At 38.5% G+C, this 14,945-nt stretch overlaps 1 protein-coding gene across 4 annotated transcripts in view; it reads right to left on the bottom strand.

Moving 5' to 3' along the window:
* Positions 1–14,945, bottom strand: part of RNF130 (ring finger protein 130) — a 185,115-nt gene that overhangs the window by 67,392 nt on the left and 102,778 nt on the right. For all 4 annotated transcript variants that reach the window (XM_070792319.1, XM_070792321.1, XM_070792320.1 and 1 more), the window contains one exon: positions 57–128. In XM_070792319.1, the coding sequence (XP_070648420.1) occupies positions 57–128 (72 nt within the window). The remainder of the gene's footprint in view (positions 1–56; positions 129–14,945) is intronic.

The raw sequence follows: 14,945 nt of genomic DNA, 5'->3' as shown, positions 1-14,945 counted from the left end.
TAAAAAGCAAAATACTTCACTGTTTTTACAGTGCTAAAGAGGTTTCATTACTGTACCTTATCACCCTTTTTCACTGTTCTGGTTGTCAATTTGCTGATGGCTTTCTTGGCTGCATCTCCAAGACGACGCTATGAAAATAGCAAAGAAAAACAGATGTTAAGTGCAAAATCTCTGGATTTTTCTTATTTCAGCAAACTTTATTAAAATTTTTACTGAGTTATAATAGATATACGCATTATATTAATTTCACGTATGCAACACAATGATCCAATACTTGTATTATGTTTTGAAATGATCACAATAACTCAATATCCATCACCAGACAGACCTTTTTCCTTCTTGTGATAACTTTTAAGATATACTCTAGATGATATGGCACCCCACTCCAGAACTCTTGCCTGGAGAATACACGGAGGGAGGAGCCTGGTAGGTGACAGTCCATGGGGTTGCAAAGAGTCGGACACGACTGAGCGACTTCACTTTTACTTCACTTCACTAGATGATATTCTTTATTTTAAAATAAATATATAAAGTCCTATTATCCTACATTACTTTCCAAGTCATATCATATGAAAGGATTCCAAGAAAGCAGTTAAAAAGTTAGAAAAACTGGCAGTTTCTCCACAGATTTAGCATTCTGGTAAAAAAGTGTATATAGTTAAAAAAAAAAAAAGCCAGGTGTCATAATCACCAATGCATTTTGTATCTAACAAACATTTCTAACATTATCAGTATCTAGTTCTTACACACGTCAGAGCTACTGCCACTGTTCCAATAGCTTTCTTATTCTGCTCCAAGGGTGACACACTAATTATTAGACACACAAGCTCTGTCTTTGTGAAAGGATATCTCAAAAACTCCTTAAAACTGCTTATCAAGATCAGTGTGTGGGGGAAGGGATGCAGTCATGAACTCTGCTTCTGACTGCCACTGCTATGCTCCACGATTTAGGAAGGTACATTCACCTTTCTGAGTTTGAGTTTTTCTCATTTATTTAAGAGAGTTAAATCAGGCAAATCTCTAAGGCTTGGAAAAGAGTAGGAAGGAGTTAGATGAAGAAAGCATTGGGACAGGAAGGGGGATTCTGGACCAAGGACTAGTCCAGTAAAGACAAACAGGTAAGAGGCACAGGTATGTGAGGGAAATTACAGACTGATATAACTGTAACTATGGTGAGCATATATTTTATTACTCATATTAGAATGTTCTGAGAGTGAGAGGACCCTGTTAATAATTATACTGGGACAACAGGTGCAAACCGAGACTGCAGGCACACTGGGACAGATGGTCACCTTGCATATGCTGCTGCTGCTGCTGCTAAGTCGCTTCAGTCGTGTCCGACTCTGTGCGACCCCAGAGACGGCAGCCCAGCAGGCTCCCCTGTCCCTGGGATTCTCCAGGCAAGAACACTGGAGTGGGCCGCCATTTCCTCCTCCAATGCATGAAAGTGAAAAGTGAAAGTGAAGTCGCTCAGTCGTGTCCGACTCTTCGCGACCCCATGGACTGCAGCCCACCAGGCTCCTCCATCCATGGGATTTTCCAGGCAAGAGTACTGGAGTGGGGTGCCATGGCCTCCTCCCCACCTTGCATATAACCAGATCCTAAACTGTGATAGGAGGCAGATGATGGGGCTGTAGTGGTATGACAGAGGCTAAAACGAGGGAGACCTTGGATTTTATCCTGATGAAACAAAAACAACAGAAAATTTTAGGACGAACTTCAAAGTACACAAAAGAAAAAAGAATTTAATGGACCTTTAAAGTACTCATCATTGAGTTTCAATTATCAATATTTCACTATATTTTTCATCTATTCCCCTCTCATTACTGTCCTAGAGGATTTCAAAGGCACATCACAAACACTGTATGCTTTCACCCATAAACTCATACCAAGTGAACTATGTCTAACAGATACGGGCTTTTGTTTGGTGCTACTGTCTTACCTAACAAAATTAACAATAATTAATCAACATAATCTAACACTCAAACTATTTCCTCAAGTGTCTCCAGAATGTCATACTATAGTTGGCTTGCTTGAATCAGGATACAGCAAAGTCTAAACATGGCATTTGCTTGCTATGTCTCTCAAGTCTCCTTTAATCTACGAGTCCCCTCAACCACATACATGCATTCATACATACACATGCATACATACACATATTTCAAAAACAGCCTTATGGAAACATAACTGACTTAAATTGCATAAAGTGTACAATTTGAAGTTTTAACTTGACCCATGAAAGCATTACAATAATCAACAGTCTATCATCCTTCCCAAATTTCCTTGTGTCTCTTCCTAATTCCTTCTTCCTGCCATCCTTTCACTTCATCCCCTATGACTTACTTTCTGCTACTATGGTTTATATTTTTGGGAGTTTTATGTAAATGGAATGATAGTGTATACTATTTTCTGTATGCTTTCGTTCACTCAGCATAATTACCCTGAGATTAACCCATGTTGCCGCATGCATCAATAGTTCACTTCTTTCTTATGCTATGTAGTATCCCATTGTACCACAACTTATTTACCCTTTTCCCTGTTGATGAGGCAGTTTTGGTGGTAATAAATAAAGCTAAAAACAAACAATATACTTTATATTCAAACAGTACACAGGTCTTTGTAAGGATCTGTGCTTCCTTTCTGCTGGGTCAAACAGCTATGCAGCAGGGAAGACTGGCTAATATGGCAGGCATGTCTGACTTTTTAAAAATTAATTAATTTTCTTACTGAAGGATAATTGCTTTACAGAATTTTGTTGTTTTCTGTCAAACCTCAACATGAATCAGCCATAGGTATACATATATTCCCCTCCCTTTTGAACCTCTCTCCCTATCGCACCCTCTAGGTTGATACAGAGCCCCTGTTTGAGTTTCCTGAGCCATATAGCAAATTCCCGTTGGCTACCTATTTTACATATGGTAACGTAAGTTTCCATGGTACTCTTTCCATACACCTCACCTGCTCCTCCCCTCTCCCCATGTCCATGTCTGTTCTCTATGTCTGTTTCTCCACTGCTGCCCTGTAAGTAACTCTTCAGTTATAATTTTTCTAGATTCCATATATATGCATTAGAACATGATATTAATCTTTCTCTTTCTGACTTACTTCACTCTGTATAATAGGTTCTAGGTTCATCCACCTCATTAGAACTGACTCAAAGGCGTTCCTTTTAATGGCTGAATAATATTCCATTGTGTATACATACCACAACTTCTTTATCCATTCATCTGTCAATAGAAATCTAGGTTGCTTCCATGTTCTACTATTGTAAACAGAGCTACAATGAACAATGGGATACATGTGTCTTTTTCAATTTTGGTTTCCTCAGGGTGTATGCCTAGGAGTGGGATTGCTGGGTCATATGGTGATTTTATTCCTAGTTTTTTAAGGAATCTCCATACTGTCTTCCATAGTGGTTGTATCAATTTACATTCCCACCAACAGTGCAAGAGGGCTCCCTTTTCTCCACACCCTCGCCAGCATTTATTGTTTATAGACTTTTTGATGTTGCCATTCTGACCAGTGTGAGGTGATATCTCATTGTAGTTTTGATTTGCATTTCTCTAATGAGTGATGTTGAGCATCTTTTCATGTGTTTGCTAGCCATCTGTATGTCTTCTTTGGAGAAATGTCTGTTTAGGTCTTTTTCCCACTTTTTGATTGGGTTGTTTGTTTTCCTGGTATTGAGTTGTATGAGCTGCATGTGTATCTTGGGAATGAATCCTTTGTTAGCTGTTTCATTTGCTATTATTTTCTCCCATTCTGAGGGCTGTCTTTTCACCTTGCTTATAGTTTCCTTTGCTGTGCAAAAGCTTTTAAGTTTAATCAGGTCCCACTTGTCTACTTTTGTTTTTACTTCTGTTACACTAGGAGGTGGGTCATAGAGGATCTTGCTTTGAATATGTCATCACGTGTTCTACGTTTTCCTCTCAGAGTTTTATAGTTTCTGGCCTTACGTTTAGGTCTTTAGTCCACTTTGAGTCTATCTTTGTATATGGCATTAGGAAGTGTTCTAATTTCATCCTTCTACATGGAGCTGTCCAGTGTTCCCAGCACCATTTACTGAAGGGGCTGTCTTTGCCCCATAATATATTCTTGCCTCCTTTGTCAAAAATAAGGTACCCACAGGTGCATGGGTTTATTTCTGGGCTTTCTATCTTGTTTCATTGATCAATATTTCTGTTTTTGTGCCAGTACCATACTGTCTTGATGACTGTAGTTTTATGGTATAATCTGAAGTCAGGAAGGTTGATTCCTTCAGCTTCACTCTTCTTTCTCAAGACTGCTTTGGCTATTTGGGGTCTCTTGTGTTTCCATGTAAATTGTGAAATTTTTTGTTCTAGTTCTGTGGAAAATGTCATTGGTAATTTGATAGAGATTGCACTGAATCTGTATCATTTGGTAAAATAGTCATTTTCACAATATTGATTCTTTCTACAGGAACATGGAATATCTCTTCATCTGTTTCTGTCATCTTTGATTTCTTTCATTAGTGTCTTATAATTTTCTGTTTACAGTTCTTTTTGTCTCCTTAGGTGAGTTTATTCCTAGATATTAAATTCTTTTTGATGCAATGGTGAATTGATTAAGGATTGATTCCTTAATTTCTCTGATTTTTCATTGTTAGTATATAGAAATGCAAGGGATTTCTACATATTGATTTTGTATCCTGCAACATTGCTAAATTCACTGATTAGCTCTAGTAACTTTCTGAAACTTTCTTTAGGGTTTTCTATGTATAATATCATGTCATATTCAAACAGTGAGAGCTTGACTTCTTCTTTTCTGATTTGGATTCCTTTTATTTATTTTTCTTCTCTGATTGCTATAGCTAGGACTTCCAGAACTATGCTGAATAACAGTCGTAAAAGTGGACACCCTTGTCTTGTTCCTGATCTTAGGGGGAATGCTTTCAGTTTTTCACCATTGAGAATAATGTTTGCTCTAGGCTTATCATATATGGCCTTTGCTATGTTGAGGTAGGTTCTAGGTTCCCATTTTTTTGAAGAGTTTTAAACAATAGAATGGGAAAGACTAGAGATCTCTTGAAGGAAATTAGAGATACCAAGAGAACATTTCATGCAAAGATGAGCACAATAAAGGACAGAAATGGTATGGACCTAACAGAAGCAGAAGATATTAAGAAGAGGTGGCAAGAATACACAGAAGAACTATACAAAAAAAGATCTTCACGACCTAGATAATCATGATGGGATGATCACTCACCTCGAGCCAGAAATCTTGGACTGTGAAGTCAAGTGGGCCTTAGGAAGTATCACTACAAACAAAGCTAGTGGAGGTGATGAAATTTCAGTTGAGCTATTTCAAATCCTAAAAGATAATGTGAAAGTGCTGCACTCAATATGCCAGCAAATTTGGAAAACTCAGTAGTGGCCACGGGACAGGAAAAGGTCAGTTTTCATTCCAATCCCAAAGAAAGGCAATGCCAAAGAATGCTCAAACTACCACACAATTGCACTCATTCCACATGCTAGTAAAGTAATGCTCAAAACTCTCCAAGCAAGGCTTTAGCAATATGTGAACCATGAACTTCCAGATGTTCAAGCTGGATTTAGAGAAGGCAGAGGAACCAGAGGTCAAATTGCCAACATCCATTGGATTATCAAAATAGCAAAAGGGTTTCAGAAAAACATCTATTTCTGCTTTATTGACTATGCCAAAGCCTTTGACTGTGTGGATCACAATAAACTGTGGAAAATTCTGAAAGAGATGGGAATACCACACCACCTGACCTGCCTCTTGAGAAATCTGTATGCAGGTCAGGAAGCAACAGTTAGAACTGGACATGGAACGAAAGACTGGTTCCAAACAGGGAAAGGAGTGTGTCAAGGCTGTATATTGTCACCCTGCTTATTTAACTTATATGCAGAGGACATCATGAGAAATGCTGGACTGGATGAAGCATAAGCTGGAATCCAGACTGCCAGGAGAAATACCAATAACCTCAGATATGCAGATAACTCCACTCTAATAGCAGAAAGCAAAGAAGAACTAAAGAGCCTCTTGATGAAAGTGAAAGAGGAGTCACAGTGAAAAAGTTGGCTTAAAACTCAACATTCAGAAAACTAAGATTATGGCATCCAGTCCCATTATTTCATGGCAAATAGATGGGGAAAGAGTGGAAACAGTGGCTGACTTTATTTTTTTTGGCTCCAATCTGCAGTCACTGCAGATGGTGACTGCAGCCATGAAATTAAAAGATAATTGCTCCTTGGAAGAAAAGTTATGACCAACCTAGACAGCATATTAAAAAGCAGAGACATTACTTTGCCAACAAAGGTCTGTATAGTCAAAGCTATGATTTTTCCAGTAGTTGTGTATGGATATGAGAGTTGGACCATAAACAAAGCTGAGCACTGAAGTATTGCTGCTTTTGAACTGTGGTGTTGGAGAAGACTCTTGAGAGTCCCTTGGACTACAAGGAGATCCAACCAGTCCATCTAAAAGAAATCAGTTCTGAATATTCATTGCAAGGGCTGATGCTGAAGCTGAAACTCCAATACTTTGGCCACCTGATGAGAAGAACTGATTCATTTGAAAAGACCCTGATGCTGGGAAAGATTGCAGGTGGGAGAAGGGGATGACAGAGGATGAGATGGTTGGATGGCATCACCGACTCTATGGAAATGAGTTTGAGTAAACTCCAGGTGATAGACAGGGAGGCCTGGCGTGCCACAGTCCATAGGGTCCCAAAGAGTCGGACACGACTGAGCGACTGACTGAAATGAACTGAATCATAAATGGGTTTGAATTTTATCAAAGGCTTTTTCTTTATCTATTATCATATGGTTTTTATCTTTCAGTTTAATATGGTATCACATTGATTAATTTGCATATATTGAAGAATCCTTCCATCCCTGGAATAAACCCAACTTGATCATGGTGTCTGAACTTTTTGATTTGTTGCTGAATTCTGTTTGCTAATATTCTGTTGAGGATTTCTGCATCTATGGTCATCAATGATATTGGCCTGTAGCCTTCTTTTTTTTGCGTTGTCTTTGTCTGGTGTTGGTATCAGGGTGATGGTGGCCTTGTAGAATGAGTTTGAAAGTGTTCCTTCCTCTGCACTTTTTCGAAAGCTCTTCTCTAAATGTGTGACAGAATTCTCTCCTGTGAAGCCATCTGGTATTTTGGTAGATTTTTGACCACAGCTTCAATTTCAGTGCTTGTTACTGAGTTGTTCATAATTTCTATTTCTTTGTGGTTCAGTCTTGGAAAATCGAACATTTCTAAGAATCTGTCCATTTCTTCCAGGTTATCCATTTTACTGCCATATAGTTGTTCATAATAGTCTCTTATAATCCTCTGTATTTTTGCATTGCCTGTTGTAACCTCTTTTTCATTTCTAATTTTGTTGATTCTTCTCTATTTTTTTCTTAATGATCCTGGCTAAAAGTTTGTCAATTTTGTTTATCTGATCAAAGAACCAGCTTTTAGTTTTATTAATCTTTACTATTGTTTCTTTCATTTCTTTCTGCTCGGACATTTATGATTTCTTTCCTTTTACTAATTTTTTTTTTTCTTTTTTCCAGTTGTTTTAGGTGTAAAGTTAGGTTGTCTGTTCGATGTTTTTCTTGTGTCTTGAGGTAGGATTGTGTTGCTGTAAACTTTCCTCTTAGGACTGCTTTTGCTGCATCCCATAGGTTTTGAGTTGCTGTGTTTTCATTGTCATTTGAGTCGAGAAATTTTTTGATTTCCCTTTTGATTTCTTCAGTAACCTGTTGGTTATTTAGAGATGTATTGTTTAATCTCCATGTGTTTGTGTTTCTTACAGTTTTTTTCTTGTAATTGATACCTAGTCTCATAGCATTGTGGTCAGAGAAGATGCTTGAACGAATTCAATTTTCTTAAACTTACTGAGGTTTGATTTGTGACTCAAGATGTGGTCTATCCTGGAGAATGTTTCATGTGCACTTGAGAAAAAGGTATATTCTTCTGCATTTGGGTGAAATGTCCTGAAAATATCAATGAGATCCATCTCATCTAATGTATCATTTAAGACCTGTGTTTCCTTATTAATATTCTGTTTTGATGATCTGTCCATTGGTGTGAATGGGGTGTTAAAATCTCCTACAATTTTTGTGTTACTGTACATTTCTCCTTTTATGTGTTGGTGTTTGTCTTATGTATTGAGGTGCTCCTATGTTGGGGGCATAGATATGTACAGTTTTTATGTCTTCCTCCTGGATTGATCTCTTGATTATTATGTAGTGCCCTTCCTTATCTCTTGTAATCTTCTTTAAGGTCTATTTTATCTGATATGAGGATTGCTACTCCAGCTTTCTCTTGCTTCCCATTTGCATGGAATATATTTTCCCATCCTCTCACTTTCAGTCTGTATGTGTCTTGAGGTCTGAAGTGGGTTTCTTGTAGACAGCATATATATGTATCTTGTTTTTGTACCCATTCAGTCAGTCTGTGTCTTTTGGTTGGGGAATTTAATCCATTTACACTTAAAGTAATTATTGATATATATGTTCCTATCGCCATTTTCTTGTTTGGGGTTGATTTTATAGATCTTTTTCCTTCTTTTGTATTTCTTGACTATATAAGTCCCTTTAACATTTGTTGTAAAGCTGGTTTGGTAGGACTGAATTCTCTTTAACTTTTGCATGTCTGAAAAGCTTTTTATTTCTCCATCAATTTTGAATGAGATCCTTGCTGGGTACAGTAATCTTGGTTGTAGATTTTTCCCTTTCAGTACTTTATTTATATCCAGCCATTCCCTTCTGGCCTGCAGAGTTTCTGCTGAAAGATCAGCTCTTAAATGTATGGGGTTTCCCTTGTACGTTACTTGTTGCTTTTCCCTTGCTGCTTTTAATATTCTTTCTTTGAGTTTAGTCTTTGTTAATTTGATTAGTATGTGTCTTGGTGTGTTTCTTCTTGGGCTTATCCTGTATGGGACTCTTTGTGCCTCTTGGAGTTGATTGACTATTTTCTTTTCCATGTTGGGGAAAATTTCAACTATAATCTCTTCAAAAATTTTCTCATACCCTTTTTCTCTTCCTCTTCCGGGACCCCTGTTAATTCAAATGTTGGTGTGTTTGGCATTGTCTCAGAGGTCTCTGAGACTATCCTCAGTTCTTTTCATTCTTTTTAGTTTATTCTGCTCTTCACAAGTTATTTCCACCATTCTATCTTTCAGCTCACTGATTTGTTCTTCTGCTTCAGATATTCTGCTATTGATTCCTTCCAGAGTATTTTAAATTTCAGTAACTGTGTTGTTTGTCTCTGTATGTTTATTCTTTAATTCTTCTAGGTCTTTGCTAATTGATTCTTGCATTTTTTTCCATTTTGTTTTCAAGGTTTTTGATCATCTTTACTATCATTATTTTGAATTCTTTTTCATGTAGTTTGCCTATTTCCTCTTCATTTATTTGGACTTCTATGTTTCTAATTTGCTTCTTCATTTGTGTAGTATTTCTCTGCCTTTTCATTATTATTATTATTTTAACTTACTGTGTTTGAGCTCTTCTTTTCCCAGGCTTCAATGTTGAAGTCTTTCTTCCTGTAGGTTTCTGCCCTCCTAAGGTTGGTGCAGTGATTTGTGTTGAGCCGCTATTTTTTAACAGTACATTCAGATGCTTCCAGTTACTCCAGCGATGATTATCTGGTTGGTGGATATTCCATGGCCTCTCCATACCTACTGCAGTACTTTTGGCCTGTCCTTCACTCTGTTAGTACTGAACATATACAATGAAAAATTTCAAGAAAAATATATTCAGTGTATCCTCTGTTTAATTTCCAAGTGTATCAAGAGTGGCCAAGGAGACTCCTGAGGTGGACACCAGAAACACCATTGAGAAGGGAAGACATCAACGCTGATGCCTCCGGGTTCCTGAATACCTATTCAGCCCCCAGGGGGCTCGAGTCCCTCCCTAGTGCAAGGTAGGCAGTGAGCCCTGCTCACCAAGGTCTCTGGTGGTGGCAGTGTGGGCAGCAGTCCAGGGCATGGGGAACAGTGGTGAGTCTCGCTGGGACACAAGGTGTCTCCTACAGTCTCAGTGGCAGTTGTTCCAGAAGTTCTGGATGCCCCAGGCTTTGGCTGCATGGAGAGCCAGTCTCACATGTCTGACTTTTTAAGAGACTGACAAAATGTTTTCCAAAGTGAGTGTACCATTTCACATTTCCACCAGCAGTGTATGAAAATCCCAATTTCTCCTCCTCCTCACCAACACCAAGTCTTTTTCATTTGATTCTAACAGGTGTGCAGTGGTATCTAATTGAGGTTTTAATTTGCATTTCCATAATGACTAATGAAGTTGAGCATCCTTTCATGTAGTCATTTTCCACCTGCATATTTTCTCTGGGGAAGTGTCTGCTAGAATCTTTGGTCAATTTTTCTGTTGTTCAGTTGCTAAGTGGTGTCCGACTCTTTGTGACCCCATGGACTGCAGCATGCCAAGCTCCTCTGTCCTCCACTATCTCCTAGAGTTTTCTCAAATTCATGTCCATTGAGTCAGTGATGCTATTTAATCCTCTGCTGCCCAATTCTCCTTTTGTCTTCAGTCTTTCCCAGTATTACAGTCTTTCCCAATAACTCATCTCTTCACATCAGGTGGCCAAAGTACTGGAGCTTCAGCTTCAGAATCAGTCCTATCAATGAATATTCAGGACTGATTTCCTTTAGGATTGACTGGTTGGCTCTCCTTGCTGTCCAAGGGCTCTCAAGAGTCTTAACACCACAGTTCAAAAGCATCAAATTTTTGGCACTCTGCCTTCTTTATGGTCCAACTCTCATCTGTATATGACTACTGGAAAAACCACAGCTTTGACTATATGTACCTTTGTTGGCAAAGTGATGTCTCTGTTTTTTAATATGCTGTCCAGGTTTGTTAATAGTTTTCCTTCCAAGGAGCAAGTGTCTTTTAGTTTCATGGTTGCAGTCACCGTCTGCAGTGATTTTGGAGCCCAAGAAAATAAAGTCTGTCATAATCTCCACTGCTTCCCCATCTATTTGCCACGAAGTGATAGGATCGGATGCCATGATCCTATTTTTCTGAATGTGGAGCTTTAAGCCAGCTTTTTCACTCTCCTCTTTCACCCTCATCAAGAGGCTCTTTAGTTCTTTGCTTTCTGCACATTAGAGCTTTATCATCTGCATATCTGAAGCTACTGATATTTCTCCTGGTAATCTTGATTCCAGTTTGAGCTTCATCCAGCCTGGCATTTAGCATGATGTACTCTGCAGAGAAGTTAAATAAAAGTGTGACAATATACACCTTTGTCATACTCCTTTCCCAATTTTGTACCTGTCAGTTGTTCCATGTCCAGTTCTAACTGTTGCTTCTTGACCTGCATACAGGTTTCTCAGGAGGCAGGTAAGGTGGTCTGGTACTCCTATTTCTTTAAGAACTTTTCACAGTTTGTTGTGATACACTGTATAATCATTTAAGAGATTTGATTTAGGTCTTACCATTCAGGTGGTTTTCTCTACTTTCTTCAATTTAAGCTTGAATTTTGCAATAAGGAGCTCATGATCTGAGTCACATTCAGCTCCTGTTTTTGCTGAGTGTATACAGCTTCTCCATCTTTGACTGCAAAGAACATAATCAACCTGACTTTTGCAACCTGAATTTTGCAATAAGGAACTCATGATCCGAGTCACACTCAGTCTTGTTTTTGCTGAGTGTACACAGCTTCTCCATCTTTGACTGCAAAGAACATAGTCAACCTGACTTTAGTTTGACCAACTGGTGATGTCCATGTGCAGAGTCACCTCTTGCATTGTTGGAAAAGGGTGTTTGCTATCACCAGCATGTTCTCTTGACAAAATTCTGTTAGCCTTTGTCCTGTTTCGTTTTGTACTCCAAGGTCAAACCTGCCTGTTATTCTGGATATCTCTTAACTTTCTACTTTTGCATTCCAATCCCCTATGGAGAGAACATCTTTTTTTGGTCTTAGTTCTGGAAGATGTTGTAGGTCTTCAAAGAACCAGTCAACTTTAGCTTCTTTGGCATTAGTGGTTGGGGCACAGACTTGGATTACTGTGATACTGAATGATTTGCCTTGGAAACGAATGGAGGTCATTCTCTGGTTTCTGAGGTTGCACCCAAGTAGTATATTTTGGACTCTTTTGTTGACTATGAGGGTTAATTACTCCATGGCTTCTAAGGTATTCTTGCCCACAGTAGTAGATATAATGGTCATCTGAATTGAATTTGCCCATTTCCGTCCATTTTAGTTCATTGATTCCTAAGATGTCAATGTTTCCACTCTTGCCATCTCCAGCTTGATCACATCCAGTTTACTCATGGACCTAACATTCCCGGTTCCTATGCAATAGTGTTCTTTACAGCACTGTACTTTCCTTTCACCACCAGACACATCCACAACTGAGCGTCGTTTCCTCTTTGGCCCAGCTGCTTCATTCTTTCTGGAGCTATTAGTAATTGTTCTCCATGCTTCCCAAGTACTTATATTGGACATCTTTCTGCCTGGGGGGGCTCATCTTCTGGTTTCTGGTCGTTTTGCTTTTTATCCTGTTCAGGGGGTTCTTGCAGCAAGAATACTGGAGTGGGTTGCCCTTTCCTCCTCCAGTGGACCACATTTTGTCAGTACTCTTCACTATGACTTATTTGTCTTGAGTGGCCCTGCATGGTATGGCTCATAGCTTCATTGAATTACACAAGCCCCTTCGCCATGACAAGGCTGTGATCCATGAAGGGGCCCGTTTGTCTAGAGTTTATTGTTTATTATTGGCTTGAGAGTATTTTACATATGCTAAAAGTTCAATGTGCTATCCACTGCACTACAGAGCTATCTAGAGATTACTTTACATACTCTAAATAGAATTCGTTTTCCATATATTTTCTCTAAATCTGGTGAAAGTGTTAGTTGCTCACTCATGTCAGACTCTCTGTGACCCCATGGACTGTAGCCCACCATGGCTTCTCTGTCCATGGAGTTCTCCAAGAAAGAATACTGGAGTGAGTTACTATTTCCTTCTCCAGGGTATCTTCCTGACCTAGGGACTGAAGCTGGGTCTCTTGCATTGCAGGCAGATTCTTTATCATCTGAGCCACCAGGGAAACTTTTAATTTTGATGATGTCAGTTTATCAATGTTACATTTGTCAGTTGTATTCTGGTGTCATATCTAAGTAATCTTTGCCTATCCCAATGTTACAAGAGTTTCCTCTATTTTCTTTCTAGAAGTTTGTATGTAGGCCTTTAATATGAAGCTCGCTGATTCATTTTAGTACTTTTTATATGGATCAAGGTATGGATCAAAGTTTTTTTGGTTTTGTTGTTTTCATATGACACATAATTGTTCTAGCCCCACCTGCCCTTCCTCCACTGAACTGCTTTTTACATTTGGCAAAAATCAGTTGACCATATATGTGTGGGTCGATATCTGAATACTGTTTGGTACCATATATCTATTTGTCTATCATTAAGCAAATACCACAGGGTGACGATTTCTTAGCATTGTAACAAATCTGAAGTCAACTCCAATTTTTTTCTTCTTTTCCTATATCTTTTGGTTGTTGTTGATCTTTTGCTTTCCCATATCATTTTAGGTTCATCTCATCAGTTTCTATTAAAAACAAAAGCCTTCTGGGATCCACACTGAGATTGCTCTAAATGTATAGATCAACTGGGAGAGAAATGACATTTTAATACTGAGTCTTCCCCCCAAAACTGTATATCTCTCCATCTATTTAACTTTTGTTTCTCTCAACAATATTCTATAGTTTTCACTGTATAGGCTTGCATATCTTTTGTGAGCTCTCTAAGAATTCTCTGTTTATGCTATTTCTTGTTGATGCTAATAGAATGGTATTTTAAACATTCAATTCCCATTCATTGCTTGTACAGAAAATTCATTAATGTATCTGATACTTTGCAACCTTGTTAAACCCGTCTGTTAGTTCCAGTATCTTTTTAATGAGCTCCATCAAATTTTCTTCACAGATAATAATGTTATCTGCAAATGAATAGTTTTACTTCATTTCTAATACAGATACATTTCTTTTCTCGTTCCTTACTGAACTGGCTAGAACCTCCAGTATAGTGTGGAAACAGTCTTCAGAGCACACATCTATCTCTTGCTCCTAATTTAAGGAAAAACCATTTAGTTTTTCTCCTTTAAATATGATCATGCGTGTGTGCTAAGTCACTTCAGTTGTGTTTGACTCTGTAACGCTATGGACCGTAGCCCACCAGGCTCCTCTGTCCATGGGATTCTCCAGGCAAGAATACTGGAGTGGGTTGCCATGTGCTCCTCCAGAGGATCGTCCAAACCCAGGAATAGAATCTGTGTCTCTTGTGTCTCCTGCACTGGCAGGTGGTTCTTTACCACCAGCACCACCTGGGTCAGTTTTTCGTAGATGTTCCTCATCAGTTTAAGGACGTTACCTTTTTTTTTTTTTTTTAAGTTTTATTTATTTTTTTTATTTTTAATTAATTTTATTTTATTTTTAAACTTTACATAATTGTATTAGTTTTGCCAAATATCAAAATGAATCCACCACAGGTATACATGTGTTCCCCATCCTGAACCCTCCTCCCTCCTCCCTCCCCATACCATCCCTCTGGGTCGTCCCAGTGCACTAGCCCCAAGCATCCAGTATCAAGCACTGAACCTGGACTGGCATCTCGTTTCATACATGATATTTTACATGTTTCAATGCCATTCTCCCAAATCTTCCCACCCTCTCCCTCTCCCACAGAGTCCTATTAAGGACGTTACCTTTTATGTTTACTTTGCTAAGAGATTTTAAAAATGTCACTTAACTTTTACTGTAAAAAAAAAAACAAAAAAAAATAAAAACAATGGTAATAGTGTATAAGATGATCGTAAAAACATATCCATAACCTGTAAGTACTGGAAACAAGTCGTAAAGACACCAGGATGGTTCTTTTGTAGCTTTTGTCCCCCAAGGAGGCACAGGGTCCCTGATGATGAATGATGATGAAATTC

Source organism: Bos indicus, chromosome 7, assembly GCF_029378745.1.
Source record: "Bos indicus isolate NIAB-ARS_2022 breed Sahiwal x Tharparkar chromosome 7, NIAB-ARS_B.indTharparkar_mat_pri_1.0, whole genome shotgun sequence".
Classification (NCBI taxonomy): domain Eukaryota; kingdom Metazoa; phylum Chordata; class Mammalia; order Artiodactyla; family Bovidae; genus Bos; species Bos indicus.
Note: the sequence above shows the minus strand (reverse complement) of the source record. Positions and strands in the feature narration are given on the sequence as shown.